At 37.7% G+C, this 16,307-nt stretch overlaps 1 protein-coding gene across 1 annotated transcript; it reads left to right on the plus strand.

Annotated features, from left to right (window-relative positions):
• The first annotated feature begins 6,713 nt into the window (after positions 1 to 6,713).
• On the plus strand, positions 6,714 to 13,615 carry FAM177B (family with sequence similarity 177 member B). Its single transcript, XM_056814627.1, has 4 exons — positions 6,714 to 7,099; positions 8,401 to 8,467; positions 12,857 to 12,954; positions 13,276 to 13,615. The coding sequence occupies exons 1-4, from the start codon at positions 6,929 to 6,931 to the stop codon at positions 13,462 to 13,464; spliced, it is 525 nt and encodes a 174-aa protein (XP_056670605.1). The 5' UTR covers positions 6,714 to 6,928; the 3' UTR covers positions 13,465 to 13,615.
• Positions 13,616 to 16,307: the final 2,692 nt, after the last annotated feature.

Genomic DNA, 16,307 nt, shown 5'->3' on the forward strand with positions numbered 1-16,307 from the left:
TCTGTGTCTAGATTTTTGCGTAACTCACTGATCTTAGTGACATCTGAGTGTAGTGTTGGAAAGAGCTACTGCTAATAAGCAGAGGACTTTATTCAATCACATATGAAACCTAAAGAGGCTAGTGTTTGTTTTGACCTTGAGAGGTATGTAGGAGATGCTTTCATTCTTAAAAAAAATTTTTTTTTTTTTTACAGAGAGAACATCAATTTATTTTGTGATGAGTCTGAAAACCTAATGGGACAGACTGTCTCATTCCCATTGCACAGAAGTTGATGGGGCATATCTTTAGATATTTTTGTACAATAGAGAGAAAGCTGTATAAAGACTAGAGTGCCAGGAACAAAAAAATACCAAGAAGGTATAAAAGAACTTAAGTCAGATATGATTAGAATAGAAAGTTGAAATTTTGCACTAGTTACTTTTTTTACTTACTGGAGGAAGAGGCCCTAGACTCAGCACCTTTCTTCTTGCCTAGGTAGACTGCCAGCTTGTCCTTGTGTTTTCAATAATCTTAAAGCTAAAAGCCTATCTTTTTACGTAAATGTTCTCCTGGTGGTGGCATGAATCCTGTAATGCCGTAATCTCTAGATTCAAGGTTGCATGTGACTCAAAGGGTGTTGGAAATGTCCTTGGTGAGTGCTCATTTAGTTTTTACTGTTTCATTGATTGAAATCTGATAGAGATTGTTACTCTCTTAGACATTTCAGTAATCATAGATATCATTTGGGACCTGATGATATTCTGGGAGTTAGTGCAATCAACACAATAGCAAATTAGATTATTTGATGAAATCACTGCCTTTTATGTGTCACCCATCTGAACTGCACAAGAAAATTGCCGTGATAAGCTTTGGTGAGCACACAAAACAACTTCTCATTTTACAATAATAGCTAACATTAATATATGTGTATTTCCAACACTCTCCACTCTACCATGCCACAGACAGATAGCACAAGCCCTGCTCTGAACTCTATGAAACAAAAATAAAAGCATAGTGAAAGCCTTCGGTCCTTAGACTGAAATATCCCAGAGGCCCTATTAGAGGATATTAACAGCAATCCTGTAGGATAGCTGTAAATGGGTTTAAAGTTGCATCAGTGGAGGGAAGAGCCACATTGACAAGATCATAGATCCAATGAAGTATTCTATGGATAAACCATTAAAGTTATTAAATTGATAACTTCCCTAAATAAAACAAAGCTCATTTAAGTTAGTCACTTGGAAGATATTAAATAAAGAGGTCTGGCTCCCCTTAAGACACTAATTGTGGAGGCAAACCCCAAATCTAGCCTAACAACACACACAGAAGCAGCCCAGAAAACAACGTTCAGTCTTCTGCCTTCTAGCTACTGGATGTACAATTCTGTTTACAAAAGGCCCCTAAGAATATTTCAAAAGCAATAATGAGTTTTTTAATGGTTTGGCAGATGGTAACAAGTGTGGGAGCTTTTCGATAAGAATGGAAATCACATGATATGTAGGAAATATGTCATACTAAGAACTTGATTCTTCAATCAATTACTTGTACTGCATAGCTTACTAAAATGTTCTAATTCTGCTCTGGTACATTCCCAAATGGCCCATTAGGTGGCAGAAGAACATTCAGTATACCTTAAATACAAACCAGCTCTATTACTCCCTCATTCTTTTATAATCCCTACAAATCTCTTAATTTAATTTTTCAACAATCATAAACACATTCTTCCTTATAACTCCCTATTACAAACAGAAAAATGACTTGGTTTTTCAGTGGCAGTTTTTTCCTCAACCAATAGATGATATCTAATAGATCATCTATTAGATGATCTAATAGATGATATATCCATTATAATAAGATAATAATTTTATTATCAGGACTGGAAGTTTACATATAGGAATTGAGTTGGAGTAAACCCATAGAAGACTGAACCTTTGTCCTAGCCAATTCCAGGGAAATTGGTTCAGCACTGAAGGACTTGGAATGATAAATCAACCTCCATCATTGTCTAATGAGTAAGAAAAGCCATTGACTCAGTGGGTCTTTAAAAACCAGTGACTCCTTCCCACTTTCAGACTGTGTCAAGATGATTGGAGCCTATATCTGGAGGAGTGGGGGAAGGAATGATGCTGCCCTTCTCTTCTCACTACCAATCTCCCTAACCCCAACTCCAAAATGATAATTGGCTCTTAGAGGCATCTAGTACACGTGCTCAGCTAGGCAAACTATAAACACGGATCTTGGGATCACTGGCTGCCTTTTCCATTTAGTGTTTTCTTCCTTAACTGCTGATGACCGACCAATTATCCAGAAATGGATGTGTTTGACTTTGGAGGCAGTCTTGTAAGTTTTAAGAGTTTGGAAGATTTTAGATCCCTTAATCAGGGCAGCTAGATGGTGCCATGGATAGCGCACCAGACCTGGAGTCAGGAATGGCATGGGACTCAGGCTTTCCCCTTTTGGACACTCCAAACTCCAGAAGATTTCAGGTCAAAGATAGAGCAGGAAAATTCCTTTCCATCCTTGTTATTCTTGTAACGCTGAGCAAAAAGTGACTTTGGGACTCAAAGATACTTAAGAAAAGATGCCTGAGATATTCCCCTTGGATTCTCCCCTAGATTCCAAGATGGGACACAGATATACATCTCCTGGTTATTATGCCCAGATACCATCAGGTTGTAATCTAGGACATCTACTTGTCCCTAAATTATGCCCAGCTAAACCCTTTGTCTTTAGGACACAAACACCACTCTAACCCCCATCAGGTGACCAACACCCCCCCATTTCTAGCTAAATTCATGCTGTCACTGTCCCTTTCCCAAGTCACGTAGCACCTGTTGTCAATAGGGTATAAAAAAAACCCAGAATCCAGTCTCTGAGGAGGCAGTGCCCATCCTTGAACCTGTCTCCTGACCTTTCAACATTATTCTCTAAATTAATAAACTTTTTATTTTTAAGCTAAGTTTTGGAGACTTGCATTCTTGCAAAGGGTACCTGTCCCAAATCCACGGGTTCACCTCAAATCACCCCACAACAAGGAAGTGATTAAATTTAACACTCCCCGGGTTATAACAATGAAAATACTTAAACTCTCCCCTGATTGTGAAGATTAAATTGTAACCCGTCTATTTTTAGAACACGGTAAAGTTGAGTAGGAGATCTGTCCGTTTTTAGATTTAATCACCAAAGATGCAAACACCCCATTTCACACATTGAGTAGGGGAGGTCTGTGACCCATGTGTGCAATAGTGGGTGATGAATTAGAATCGACTGACTGCCTTCTGGGCAGTTCTAAAACATCAACTGTGATTGGTAGATGAAAAATTAGGGGAAGACACAGGAAATGATGTAAAAGAAGTGCCTTTAAAAGGAGTTGTTAGTTCCTGTGAGAATTCAATTCTTCATGCTTTCGAGTTGAGGCTTGTGAAGGCTTGTGAAGAGGGGCAGAAGAATATGCTGACTGGACTAACACATGGTGAGTGAAAAAGCTGACTCTTAACTGCTGGCTTTTCTCTGAAGAGACCAGCCTCAAGAAAGACCTATCCTCTTAAGAGACACTTCCCAGGTCCTCAGCTTTGCCAAGGCTGGTTGAAACTAATTCTCCCTGCCTGGAAGGACTGGGAGTAAATTACTTAGTTCCTGGGCTAGATATCTTACCCTATCCTCTCTCTGATTTTCTTCTTCATTCTTTCTATATTTTGTAAATAAATCTCTTTGGAATTAATTAAATTCCTGGCTACCACTCTTAAATATTCAAGTCCAACCCTTTAAAAAATAACCCCTTTTCCCCTGTGAATTTTAAAACTATTCCACCCTAATCAGACTGTACCTTAGAAGATTTGATTTGATTTAGCTATTTCCTAATCAATAACAATAAAGATATTTGGACTAACAGAATCAGGCCTTGGGAATCCTGCATTTCTTCACCCTCCTTAGTTTAAAAAGATTAGGAAGGTCTGCACCAAACTCAATATTTAATTATCTGAGAAAATGGCCTTCTACAGACATGTGCAGAAAAAGCAGACAGACCCCTGGGCTGTCCTTAGTCAAGCTAAGTCATCATTGGTACAGATGAGATGCAGGAAAGTGACGTAAAACCATCTATATAAGGCACATCACTTCCTCTCTCTTCCTTTTTTTCCCTGGAGAGGAGACTGGCTGGCAGCATGTTAGGTGTTTTGACATCTTGGAGTGGTGGCAGTTATTTGTCTGGTTTGGCAGTGAGTTTTGCCCTTGAGCTGATTCAGGTTCAGGCATCTTAGCTGAACCTCTTTGGAGGTCAGGCTGATTCTTTCCTCCTTCACACTCAAAACCTTACTTTCTAGAGCTCCTAATCTTCCCGCCCGGTACCAACCCCTTCCTTCTTCCTTCTTCTTAATCTCCACTATGTCAATTAAATCACCATAAATTTCCAGCTGACTTGGGTATTTCATTAGGGTTTTATAAATAAATTCCTTGGCGACCAAATATAATTATTACATTCAGTCTCAACCATAATTTTAACCTTTTCACCCCCCTTACAGGAGATAAGTTCAAATCTGGCCTCAGACATTTTCTAGCTTTGTGACCTTGGGCATCTCATTTAACCCTGGTTTGCCTCAGTTTCCTCATCTATAAAATGAGCTGGAGAAGGAAATGACAAGCCATTCCAGTGTCATTGCCAAGAAAATCCCAAATGGGTTCACAAAGAGTTGGATATGACTGAAATGACTAACAATAATGGGAGGCCCCTTAATCAACTGACTTAATACAAGGGAATTTCCTGTATTAAGGAGGACAGGGGAACAATCCCTGCCTTGATCTTCCAGAAGGCAGAGAACTGGAGTGAATTGTTTGGGTGATGCAGAACCAATGTGAAAAATGAAATACTGATTTAGCAGTTCTGCAAAATGCTTTATGAGCTGATAGTTTTATATCATAATCTTCCAGGAGAATTTAAAAGTAGTTATGTTACTGGCCACTTGTTTAAGTTTTCTCCTTAACTTTGAAGAGAATCTAGACATGAACCAAGTCTAAACTGTGTTCATTGGAGTAGCAGGGAGGCAGTGCAAAAAGCATGAGAAAAAGGAGCTCAAGTCCCCTCATCGGAGACCGGGCTCCTCCAGAACTGAATTTGGTCTGGTAGGACAATATCTTATATCCTATGCAAGTGTCCAGAAGTGACATGGGTCCTTTAGTGTAGAGAGAGATAGGGCATGGTGCCCTAGCCCTTTGGACCTTCCTTGAAGTATTTATAATTATTACATATGGTTTGATATTCCAAAACTGATTTGGAAATAGCCTTAGGAGGCATTCACTGACTATGCTGGAACTTTGAGATTTCAATCTTAACTCTAGACCTTGTTGACCCTTTAAATTTTCTCTGGCTTGGAGCTAGTCACTCGTGTACATATCTTATAGGACTATAAAAGTACTAGAAGAGTTACCTGGCCAGTATTAATTTTCACCATTACACATAGACTATATCCATTTGCGAGCCTCTCTCAGTTCCAATTCCCCCCAGCTAACTGATAGGGAATACGGAACAAAAAAAGATTGAATGTTTAAACAGTGGACCTGCCTATAAATCAAACATCCTGCCTTTTACTATGTATGCATGAGGAAAAGGGTTCCACGTCAGAGCACATTTAACCGTGCAACATGGCCTGGGTGTAGGTTTTTTCATGTCATCTACCCCAAAAGCAAGGACCAGCTCCAAGGTATTCCACTCTTCAATATTAAACATGAGTTGGTGAAAAAAAGATGGAAAATACCAAAGAGAATTTGCAGGTGAGTTGCTTTTAAAGAGTGGGGTACTTAAAAAACCCCCAATATATTTGTCTAATAGTTATTTCTTGGGTGGATCCTATTGTAAGTTTACTAAGGTATAGTAGATGTAACCCTGTACCATTTTCTCATTTTTATCAGTCACTTGGATAAATAAATAGATGATGGGCTTGTCAAATTTGCAGATGACAAAGCTTCAGGAAACAGCTAAGCAAGCTTGATGGTAGAACACGGAAGTGGAAATAAGGGACCTGCATTTTGGCCCTTTTATTTCCATCTTCTGATTTTGTGACATTGTACACCATAACCTCTCTAGCACTCAAGTGAAACTGAGGTTCAGCTATATAATTGGGGAAATATTCCCTGCCTTCATAATGGAATTGTTGTCATAAGGACTAATGAGATGGTAATAATAACAATAACAACATAAAATATCCCCAAAACTGTAAAGCATCATCAAAATGCAATGTTTTATTATTAAGCAGTATTATACTTTGCATTTTGAGAGAGACAGATAGACACACACACACACACACACACACACACACACACACACACACACAGAACTTCAGCCATTGTCAGGCTTTTTACAAGACTGTTGTGACAATGTCATAAACTTGGTGCCACAAAAGGAAAAGGATTTAGTCCATCATAAAGTGGCAGAGAGGCACAAAAACTAATTAAGCATCTACTATGTACCAAACTTTTTACAAATCTGATCTCATTTGAATTAATCCAATTCTGTGGTTTCCAATAGCCCTAAAACCTGCACCATGTTATCTGCTGCCATTGGTGTAGGCTTCACATCAGCAGTCCACAAGGTTTAGAGATTACAAAGAGAAGAGACCTCTCTTTATTGGAGATTTATTTAAAAAATAATGAAAGAAAGAAAGGGCCCACAAAAACTGCTTGGATAGCCCCAAATAACAACTTACCTCATTCTGACTCTTCTACTCTGAGGTGGATCTGGACTTGACTCCCTGGATCTGAGGAATTAATGAAACCATAATACACAGCCAAACAATCTTTAGTCCACTATTTAACCTAGACATCTTTCATGGATATTTATGAATAATTAATAAGTTACATGGCTTTGAGCTAAATGTTCCTTACCCTTGTTATGAATAAATAAACTAACAGGCTCCTGACATCTACTCACTTTACCAGTTATTGTTTTTTTCTTTGATGGAGAAGGAATATGGTGTCCAAAAGCCAGGACTAGAGAAGGAGGAAGCTACCAAAAGAACTATCCCCAAAAGGATAATCCACTTTGCAAATGGTGACACTATGGAAGAATATAGCACAGAAGAAGAAGAAGAGAAAGAAGAATTCAAGAATACTGTAACACTTGATACTGTAAGTCCAGTGTATCCATATTATTCACCTTCCTGTTAGTCATTTGCCAAACCATTAAGAGGGGTGAGCTTGATTTTTTTAAAAAAACCCTTACCTTTCTGTCTTAGAAATGACTTTAAATATCAGTAAGAGTGGTAAGGGGCAAGCATCTGGGGTTAAGTAATTTGCCCTGGGTCACACAGCTAGGAAATATCTGAGGCCAAATTTGATTAGCCTCGTTTTAAATAGTGCATTGAATAGTTTGTAAATATAAACAATGTGAAACATGTACCTTGTTTATATTATTATCTCATATATTAGATACATATTATATTATTTGATCTTTACAACGATTCTATGAGGTAAGTGGTATTATACTCACTTTATAAATTAGAAAATTGAAGTTCAGAAAGTCATGACTTGCCTCTGATTACATTGTAAGTACGAAAGACAGGATTTAAACAGTCTCCTCCTGATTTACCATTGTGCTAGATTAACTCATATGAGACTTTGCTCTCACAAAGGTGCTTTTAACCCAAGATCTATGGACTAGATATTAAGGGATTTGTGAATCTGGATGGGAAAAAAAATCACATCTTTAATTTTGCTAAGCTCTAACTAAAATTTAGCATTTCCTTCAATAATATAAAAATGTTATTCTAAGAAAGTGTCCACCAGTTTCACCAGAGTGCCAAAGGGGCTCATGAAATTTGATCAGTGCCTAGAGAATAGAGCATTTTATTGTGGGGAAAGGTGTGATATTGAAGTTATTTTTTTTTAATGATCAATTAGAGGCAGCTAGGTAGAATGGTGGATAGAGACAGTCTAAGAGTCAAGAGAGGTTCTGGGTACAAATCTGGCCTCAGATACTTCCTAGCTATGTGACCCTGGGCAAGTCATTCTATCCCATTTGCCTAACCCCTTTCCTTCTGTCTAAGAGTTGTTACTAAGACAGAAAATAAGGGCTTTTGTTTTTTTTAAAAAGGATCAATGAAATATTTAAAAATAAAATGAATGGGGAAATCTCTATTCCCTAGAACCATTTCTCTGTGTCATGAGCAGAATCATTTCATTATTTGCAGATCCTTAGTTTTCTTATTTGTTAAATGATAATGAGAAGTTCTCACTATGGAGTACCCCTGGTTGTAGAAAGGCACTGACATAGTAGAAAGAGTAAAGTTTAAGCAAACCTGAGTTCAAATCCTATGTGTATTTCAGTTATTGTTGTACAACATTTTGAAATCTCTACAAGAAACAGTTCTCTGTAACCCTCAACCTTTTGGTTGCTCATTGTACAACTTGCTTTCTTTGTTGTTTTTCAGTCTAAACTTCCATGGGGGCCCTACCTGCGATTTTGGGCAATACAAATAGTGAGTGCTTCATTTTCCAGTAAGTGCCTTCATTTTAGCTCTTTAAGATTCCTTTCTTTCTGACATGGATCAAATGGTGACTTAGAATAATTGATGCCTTGGCTATTACCTTGAGTTGTTTTTCCCCTAAAAATGATCACAATCAGTAAGTTTCAGTTGGATATGTCTTCAGTGTGTGTGTGTGTGTGTGTGTGTGTGTGTGTGTGTGTGTGTGTGTGTGTGTGAAAGAGACAGACAGACAGAGAGATAGAGAGATAGAGACAGAGACAGACAGAGGGGAGAGAATGGGGGGGGAGAAGGAGAGAGACAGAAACAGAGAAAGAGGAGAGGAAGATAGAGAGACAGATTGTGTGTATGAAAGAGAGAGACAGAGACAGGAAGATAGTGTGTGTGAGAGAGAGACAGAGAGACAGAGAGAGGAGAAACAGAGAGGGAAGGATTGGGGAGAGGGAGATTCCTTAGAAAATCTGAAAGTGAAATAGTTTTTCACTTTCACTTTAAAAATGTCCATTCTGTATTTATTTATTAAGCTTCTGCCATTTGGCTAGATATCTGGCAGACATTATTCAGTGACAGATGTTGCAATAGAAGTATGGTCTGTAGCAATTTACAATCTAGTTGGGCCAACAAAGCACCTGCCACACAAAATATTATCAAGACCGCCTTGATACTAAAATTATAGTGAAACTTAGAATCCTTGTTTCTTTTTGAAAAACTCTAGAACTCTTTTCTATTTTGCTTTCTATTGAATTTAAACCTTGCACCTTAAACCTGCCAACAATTACTTTACCAAAGTGAGTAACCCCATCTTATTGTTCTCCATCTTGCCGGAGGACAGAGGAAGAAGAAAGTGACAACTATTGCCAGGAAAAGAGTTAGTTTACTCCCAGAGTTGCCAGCACTGGAATGGGTAATTGAGTAAGATGGAGAACTTTCTCTGCAAGTGTTTTGGGTGGTTAGCAGACACAGTGGGACTAGAGAGCCTGGGACTAGAATCAGGAGGATTCATGCTCAAATAGAACCTCACACAGTTACTAGCTGGCTGTGTGATCATGAGCAAGACATAACCTCAGTTTCCTCATCTGTAAAAGGGGGAAAATAAAAACATCTGCCCCCCAGAGATGTTGTAGAATCAAATAAGATATCTTATTTGCTGTGCTAAGTAAAACACTTAGCACAGGATTAGGCCTTATATAAATGTTACCTATTATTATTATTATTCTAAAAATATGTAACCTGTAAGCTCTCTTACAGGAGAGATTATTTCTTTTATATATATATATTATATACTTATATAATATTTACATGTATAGTATTATATTATATAAAATATATCATATAATATATTAGGAATTTATATTATTTATATAAAATATTATATGTGAATATACTATATATATATATATATATATATATCTGTATCTCTAGTGCCTGACACAAGTAGGTGCTGAACACATGCTTGATAATTGCCTGTTCAGGTGAATAAAAGATATATCTTTCTGATTTGATGTACCAGGGAGCAGTGAAAAGAGAGCTGCATTTGGAATCAAGAGAGCTGGTTTGAGTCCTGCTTCAGATATTTACTAGCTATGTGACCACAATCAAGTTATGTAGCCTCTCAAAGTCTCTGTTTTCTCATATATAAAATGGAGTTAATAATTCATTCATTACTTGCCTCACAAACTTGTGAGACAAATTTATTTTTTTAAAAACCTTATTTTCAGTCTTAGATCAACACTCTGAATTGGTTCTAAGGCAGAAGAGTAGTAAGGGTGAGGCAATGGCGGTTAAGTGACTTGCCGAAGGTCACAGAGCTACATCTCCGATTCTTTTAAACCAATCTTTCAATCCCCATATGGCAGAAACATGAGTTATTTCACCAACCAAGTTGCCTTCCCCTGAATTCTCTCCAGTTTAAAAACAAGCAAGCCCTATCTTCTGTCTTAGAATTAATTCTAAGACAGAAGAGTGGCAAGAGCTAGGAAATGGAGGTTAAGCAACTTGCCTAGGGTCACACAGCTAGAAAGTGTCTGAGTCAACATTTGAACCCAGAACCTCCTGTCTGAGCCACCTACCTGCCCCAAGGCAAATTAAATTTGGAAGCATAGGAAGTGCTTTATAAACCTTAAAAGCAACATAAATTTGCATTATTAAATGTAATCTAATTATTTGCATCCATATAACATTTTTTTTCTGGATCTGTGATTTCATTAGTGTAGGGAGCCATTGGTGAGGAACTCCTTATATCAGTACAAAATGGCATTTGGTCTTCAACTTCTAAAATTATGCTGGATCACAGATTTAGAGCTGCAAGGGACCTTTTAGGCCATCTAGTCCAACCTTCACATTTTATAGATGAGTAAACTGTGACTTAGTTGTCCGGGTCACATAGCTTGTAGGCATCAGCAGCAGGATTAATTTTTTTTAATGTAATATTTTAGGAGGTAGTTAGGTGACTCAGTGGATTGAGACCCAGGCCAAGAGATGGGAGGCCCTGGCTTCAAATCTGGCTCAGATACTTCCTAGATGTATGAACCTGGGCCATAGTCACTTAACCCCTATTGCCTAGTCCTTACCAATCCTGATAGGAGGGGTAAATGATAGGAGGGGTAAATGTTCTGCCTTGTAATCAATACATAGCACTGAATCTAAGATGGACAGTACAGGTTTTAACAAATAACTCTAATATATTTTATTATTCCCAATTACATTTAAAAACAATTTTAACATTCTTTTCCTAAAATATTGAGTTCCAAATTCTCTCCTTTTCTTCTCCCCCCACCCACCTCCTTGAGATGGGAAGCAATTTGATCTAGCTTAAACATATGCCATTATGCAAAATATATTTCCACATTGGTCATGTTATGGAAAAAGACTAATTTTTTTAATTGTTATGTAGGATTTGGGGTGAGGAAGAAACAAGAGGAAACATATAAATAAATCCTGATTTGTTGTTTGGGAAGGGTAGGAAGGAATAAGGGTTTAGGAATAAACTTATACTTAATTTAAAAGCTAATATCTAGAACTAACTAAACTATATTACTAAGCTAAATATTAATTTCCCAATATCCACGTCTCATATTGGACCAGGAGTCCAATAAAATAGGGCCAGGATCTTAAGTTGATAGATGTCCAATTAGGTCCAGAGATCTTCTCACTGATGCTGCCAGCAACCAGGTCCAGAAAACCTCTTTCCTCCACAGGAAAACCCTCTTCAAGCCAGCAGAGCAGACTCTGAGATGAAAATCACTGTTGGGCAATAGAATTTTGCCAGATTCCAAGGCTCAGGCTCCCATGTGACCCTAATTCACATGCTCCTATCAATCAATCTCTAAGGTTTGCGTCTCTCAGTTTTTGCAACTGTTTTTGCAAACCTTTCATCCTTTTTCACAAAATCCACGTAAAAATAAAGGAAAGAATCTTCTGCTTTGATCTATGTTAAGACTCCATAAATTCTTTCTCTGGAGGTGGATAGCATTTTTCATTATGTATCTTTTGGAATTGTCTTGAATCCTTGTATTGCTGATAATACCTAAGTATTCACAGTCAACAGCAGTATGCAAATCCAGGTTTTCCTAGCTTCAAGTCCAGTACTCATGCACCATGCCTTGCTGCATCTTATAAGCTATATTGACATCAACTGGGGAATGACTGAACAAGTTGTAGTGTATGGTTATATGAAATACTATTAAGCTATTAGGAACAATGAACAGGATGAACTCAGAAAAACCTGGGAAGACTCATATGAACTGATACAAAGCGAAGTAAGCAGAACCAAGTGTATACAGTAACAGAAATATTGTCTGATGATCAACTGTGAAGGACTAAATTATTATCAGCAAAACAGGGTTTGAAGATAATCCCAAGGAATTCATGATAAAAAATGCTATCCCTGCCAAAGAAGGAACTATAGGAGTCTGATTGCAGATCTAAGCGTACTATCTTTCACTTCATTTCTTTCTTGAATTTTTTATTGTATGTGTGATATATGTCTTCATTAGGAATATGAAAATATATATTGCATGAAAGTATGGGTATAGCCTATATCAAACCTCAGGGGAAGGGAGAACAGTGGGAAGTGTGGAAGGGAGAGAGTCTAAAAGACACAATGTCAGAAAACAGTTGTCAAAAATTGTTTCTACATGTAACAGAAAAAATGTTTTTCAGTTAAATTGAAAAAAAAATTTAACTATATCAGGTAGGAATGAATAAAATGATCTCTGGAGGTTCCTTTGAGCCCTGGAAGGCGCTGGAAAGAATTAATTATTCTTCTCTGAGAACTGGTTCATTTCTTCTATGTAATTTCAAACCTTTAGCCCCATACACTCAAAGCTTCCCACCTTATGAATCCTATTAACTCTACTGTTTGTTGTTTTTTGTTTGTTATTGTTCTTCTGTTTTCTTGTAGCTTGTGAATTCCTAGGTGGGAAATTAGCCACTTTCTTTGGACTTGATGAACCCAAATATCAGTATTTGTTAAATGAATACTACAGAACCCAAAATCAGGTATGCAACATCTCAATATTGGCTAATGCAGATGCTGACATGGGAAGTTTGATTGATTCTAGTCTAAACCAGCAAGCCTGGGTGGAGAATTTTTTTTTTTTTTGTTATTTTAATAGTGTTCATCCTCTTTCCCCACAGTTTTCTAATCTTACACAGTCAGACTTTTCTCTTCCAATTCCTCTTACCACCATAGATAAATGAATGCCTTTCCCCCCTTCCTTTTCCCCTTTCACTGAGGTAGCTGAAGATCTCTGGGCCAGACTATAAGTGGAAGCAAGGGGGATAATGTGGAAGGATTTGAGAAATTATTGACTTACGGAGTCTACACTGGAGAAGGAGGAACCAGGGAGGAATGCAATGTGGGACAGCAAATTTTTTCTCTGTTTTATTACCTATCAGGAAAATGATGAGCAAGTTGAAGAAGATGACTCAAAGGCTCAGTCAAGAGAGGTCTCTGATGAAATGCAGCACTTGGATATTAATGGCAAACAATATGGCACCAATAAATAGAAGACTACAGTGGACTTTACTCCCTAGGGAACCTTAACAAATGTGGGAAAAGGGGAAGAATCCAGTCCATGACAGAAAACAGCAGCTAGATTTCCTTACACCAATTTCTTGATCATCAGTTGCCACAACAGACCCCCCCCCCCCAGGAAGTATCTACAAGCCTATCAAATAACCTGAATATTTCTCAAGTTCTTATTATCAAACACAAGGTAGTTGTAGGTTATAATCAGAGAAACATTTATGACCCTTTAGCTCTTGGAAGAGAAATAATGGGAGAAGGCAGTGGCAGCCCCTTTATATCATTGGGATATAAGTAGCAAAGAACAATGGTGAGGTATGTCATCTAAAACTTTTCATGAGGAAATGGGAAGGATATAATTTTTGATGGGGCTTTCTTGGATTCCATTTAGATCATAAAATCATAGAATGGCAGAGGAACTTCAGACTGTCTAATCCAACTTCCTCATAGTATAGCTGAGGAAATTGAGACCCAGGAATCTTCAAGGACTTCAGCAATGTCACAAAGCTAATTAATAGCACTGATGGATAGGTGAAAGATAATAGCTCAGTAGATCATCTTGCTAGTCCCTGCCTTAAATTCTTAGTGCCAGGCTCTCATCTGAAGATCATGGGTTCCCAAAGTCGTCTGGGAAGAAAGGCATATAAAATTCACTCCAAACTCTGATCCCATCAGTTGATTTCTTAGCTGTTAAATGGAAGTCAATGCATCTCCTAAGGACTCATATATATTCTATAGTTTTTGCCCAAGCAAGAACTTTATCCCCAAATGCTGAAGAGGCCCAAGAGAACAACAGGAAAGCCATTGGATTAGATCTAGCCTTTATTTACTCAAAAGTTATACCAATCTGACAATAACAAAAAATGCTTTTAATATTATTGGAGTTCTCTGGGGCTCTATCAGCTCTACATTTACATATAATAGTTGCTTCATCTAAACCATCTAGCTCTAAATCATCTACTTATCAGAAATAAATTATGGATTCATTCTTCACTTAGTTCTAACTACTATAACATGTGATGGAGGAAAGCCAGAGTTTTAAAGAGATTATTTCTACTGGCTCAGGAGTAATACTTCCCAAGTTTTTGTTATTCATTCATTTTCAGTTGTGTACAACTCTTTGAGACCCCATCTTGGAGTATTGGAGTGGTTTGCTATTTTCTTCTCATTTTACAGATGAGGAAACTGAGGCAAACAGGGTTAAGTAACTTTATCAGGGACACATAACTAATAAGTATTTGTGGTTGTATTTGAACTCAGGAAAATGATTCTTCCTGACTCCAGGTCTAGCACTCCAGGCCAGTGCCAATGCGCTGCTCACTTTCCAAGTGGCACCCACATTATCAGAAAATTAGAGCTCTTTTCATTTTTTTAATCTATAAAATTTGAGAGAGCTTTTGCAATCATAATCAGTATGCTAATTTTTAATAGTTGTTCTTATGTCAATTTATGTATTCCCATCTAGACTGTAAACCTGGTGAAGGCAGGAACTATGTCTCTTACTTTTTATGTCTACTCCCTTCCAAAGGATTTGGTTTTAGTCAGAATCTTGCTTGACCATATTTTATTGACATCCTTGGAAACCCAAGAAAAGCAAGGCAGTTTCTTTGAGCTAAAAGGGATCCTTTTACCAATAAATTTAGACATTTTTATAAACCAATTTTAAAAGTTTCAAACTATGACAGATGTACATATCTCTTTGTTCAAATCACAGAAAGTAATGAATAAATACTTTGGGTTTCTACAAGAGTACCCTCCCCCAGTGTTATCTTTTTTCTTTTTTAAGTCCTTACCTTCCATCTTAGAATCAATAGTGTGTTTTGGTTCCAAGGCTGAATGAAGAATGGTAAGATCTAGGCAATGGGGGTTAAGTGACTTGTCCAGGGTCACAAAGAAATGAAGTGTCTGAGGCCAGGTTTGAACCCAGGACCTTCTGACCTACTTTTATCTTTTAATTATAAACATTCCCTTTGATCCTACTGAGTTAGTCCAGTTGTAGATCTCAAGGAACAAAAATCCAGCCCCTATTCTACTTCAATCTAACTACAGCATTTATTGATAGCATACAAACCTTGTGATCTCCTCATACCTATAATTTCTTTTACCAGTCACTCCAAAACCTCAGCTGTCAATTCTTTGAAGGGTGAAGCAGCACCTATGTAAGTCCCTGGAACTGGACTTTGCCCAGAACCTCAGGCTGGTTCCAAGCCTCTACAAAGACTGGGACTGTTTAATACTGTTTTTTTTTTTTTAATACTTAGGAGGACAAAAGGTTTCAGATGAACCAGTGCACACTTCTTGAGGACAGGAATTCTTTTCATTCTTTCTCTTTGTTTACCCAACAGAATTAACAAAATACTTGACATCCCAGAAGACTGTTTAACAAATAAATGTTTGATGATTGATTGATTAATCACCAAGGTAACCAGGAAAAAAGTCAATAAAGACTCGGCCAAATAGCTGTACTTAGGGACTCTTAGTCATTTTAACTATTTCCACCTCCTGGTTCCTGATCTCTTGGGGAAGAGGATTCTAATCTGGCCAGAAATCACCCCCCACATTACCACAGTCTTTTATCAGTATCCCAAGAGAATAGTTTCTCCTCTTCCTCCTCCTCTTTTTTATAGTGGCCTCCTATCTATATACAGCAGGTCAGATGTCCTGAATAATTTGCGTTCAGCAGTTCCTGGCCCAAATTTTGTTAGTGGACAAATAATCCAGCAGAGAGACTTTGCCCCCTAAACATTCTGCTCATGAAGTTCAGCCTGACAGGACTTGGGTTTGTCTACTTCTCCTATAGACTTCTTTTAGCGTTTGTTTTAAA

The sequence above is a fragment of the Monodelphis domestica genome, chromosome 2 (assembly GCF_027887165.1).
Source record: "Monodelphis domestica isolate mMonDom1 chromosome 2, mMonDom1.pri, whole genome shotgun sequence".
Lineage (NCBI taxonomy): Eukaryota > Metazoa > Chordata > Mammalia > Didelphimorphia > Didelphidae > Monodelphis > Monodelphis domestica.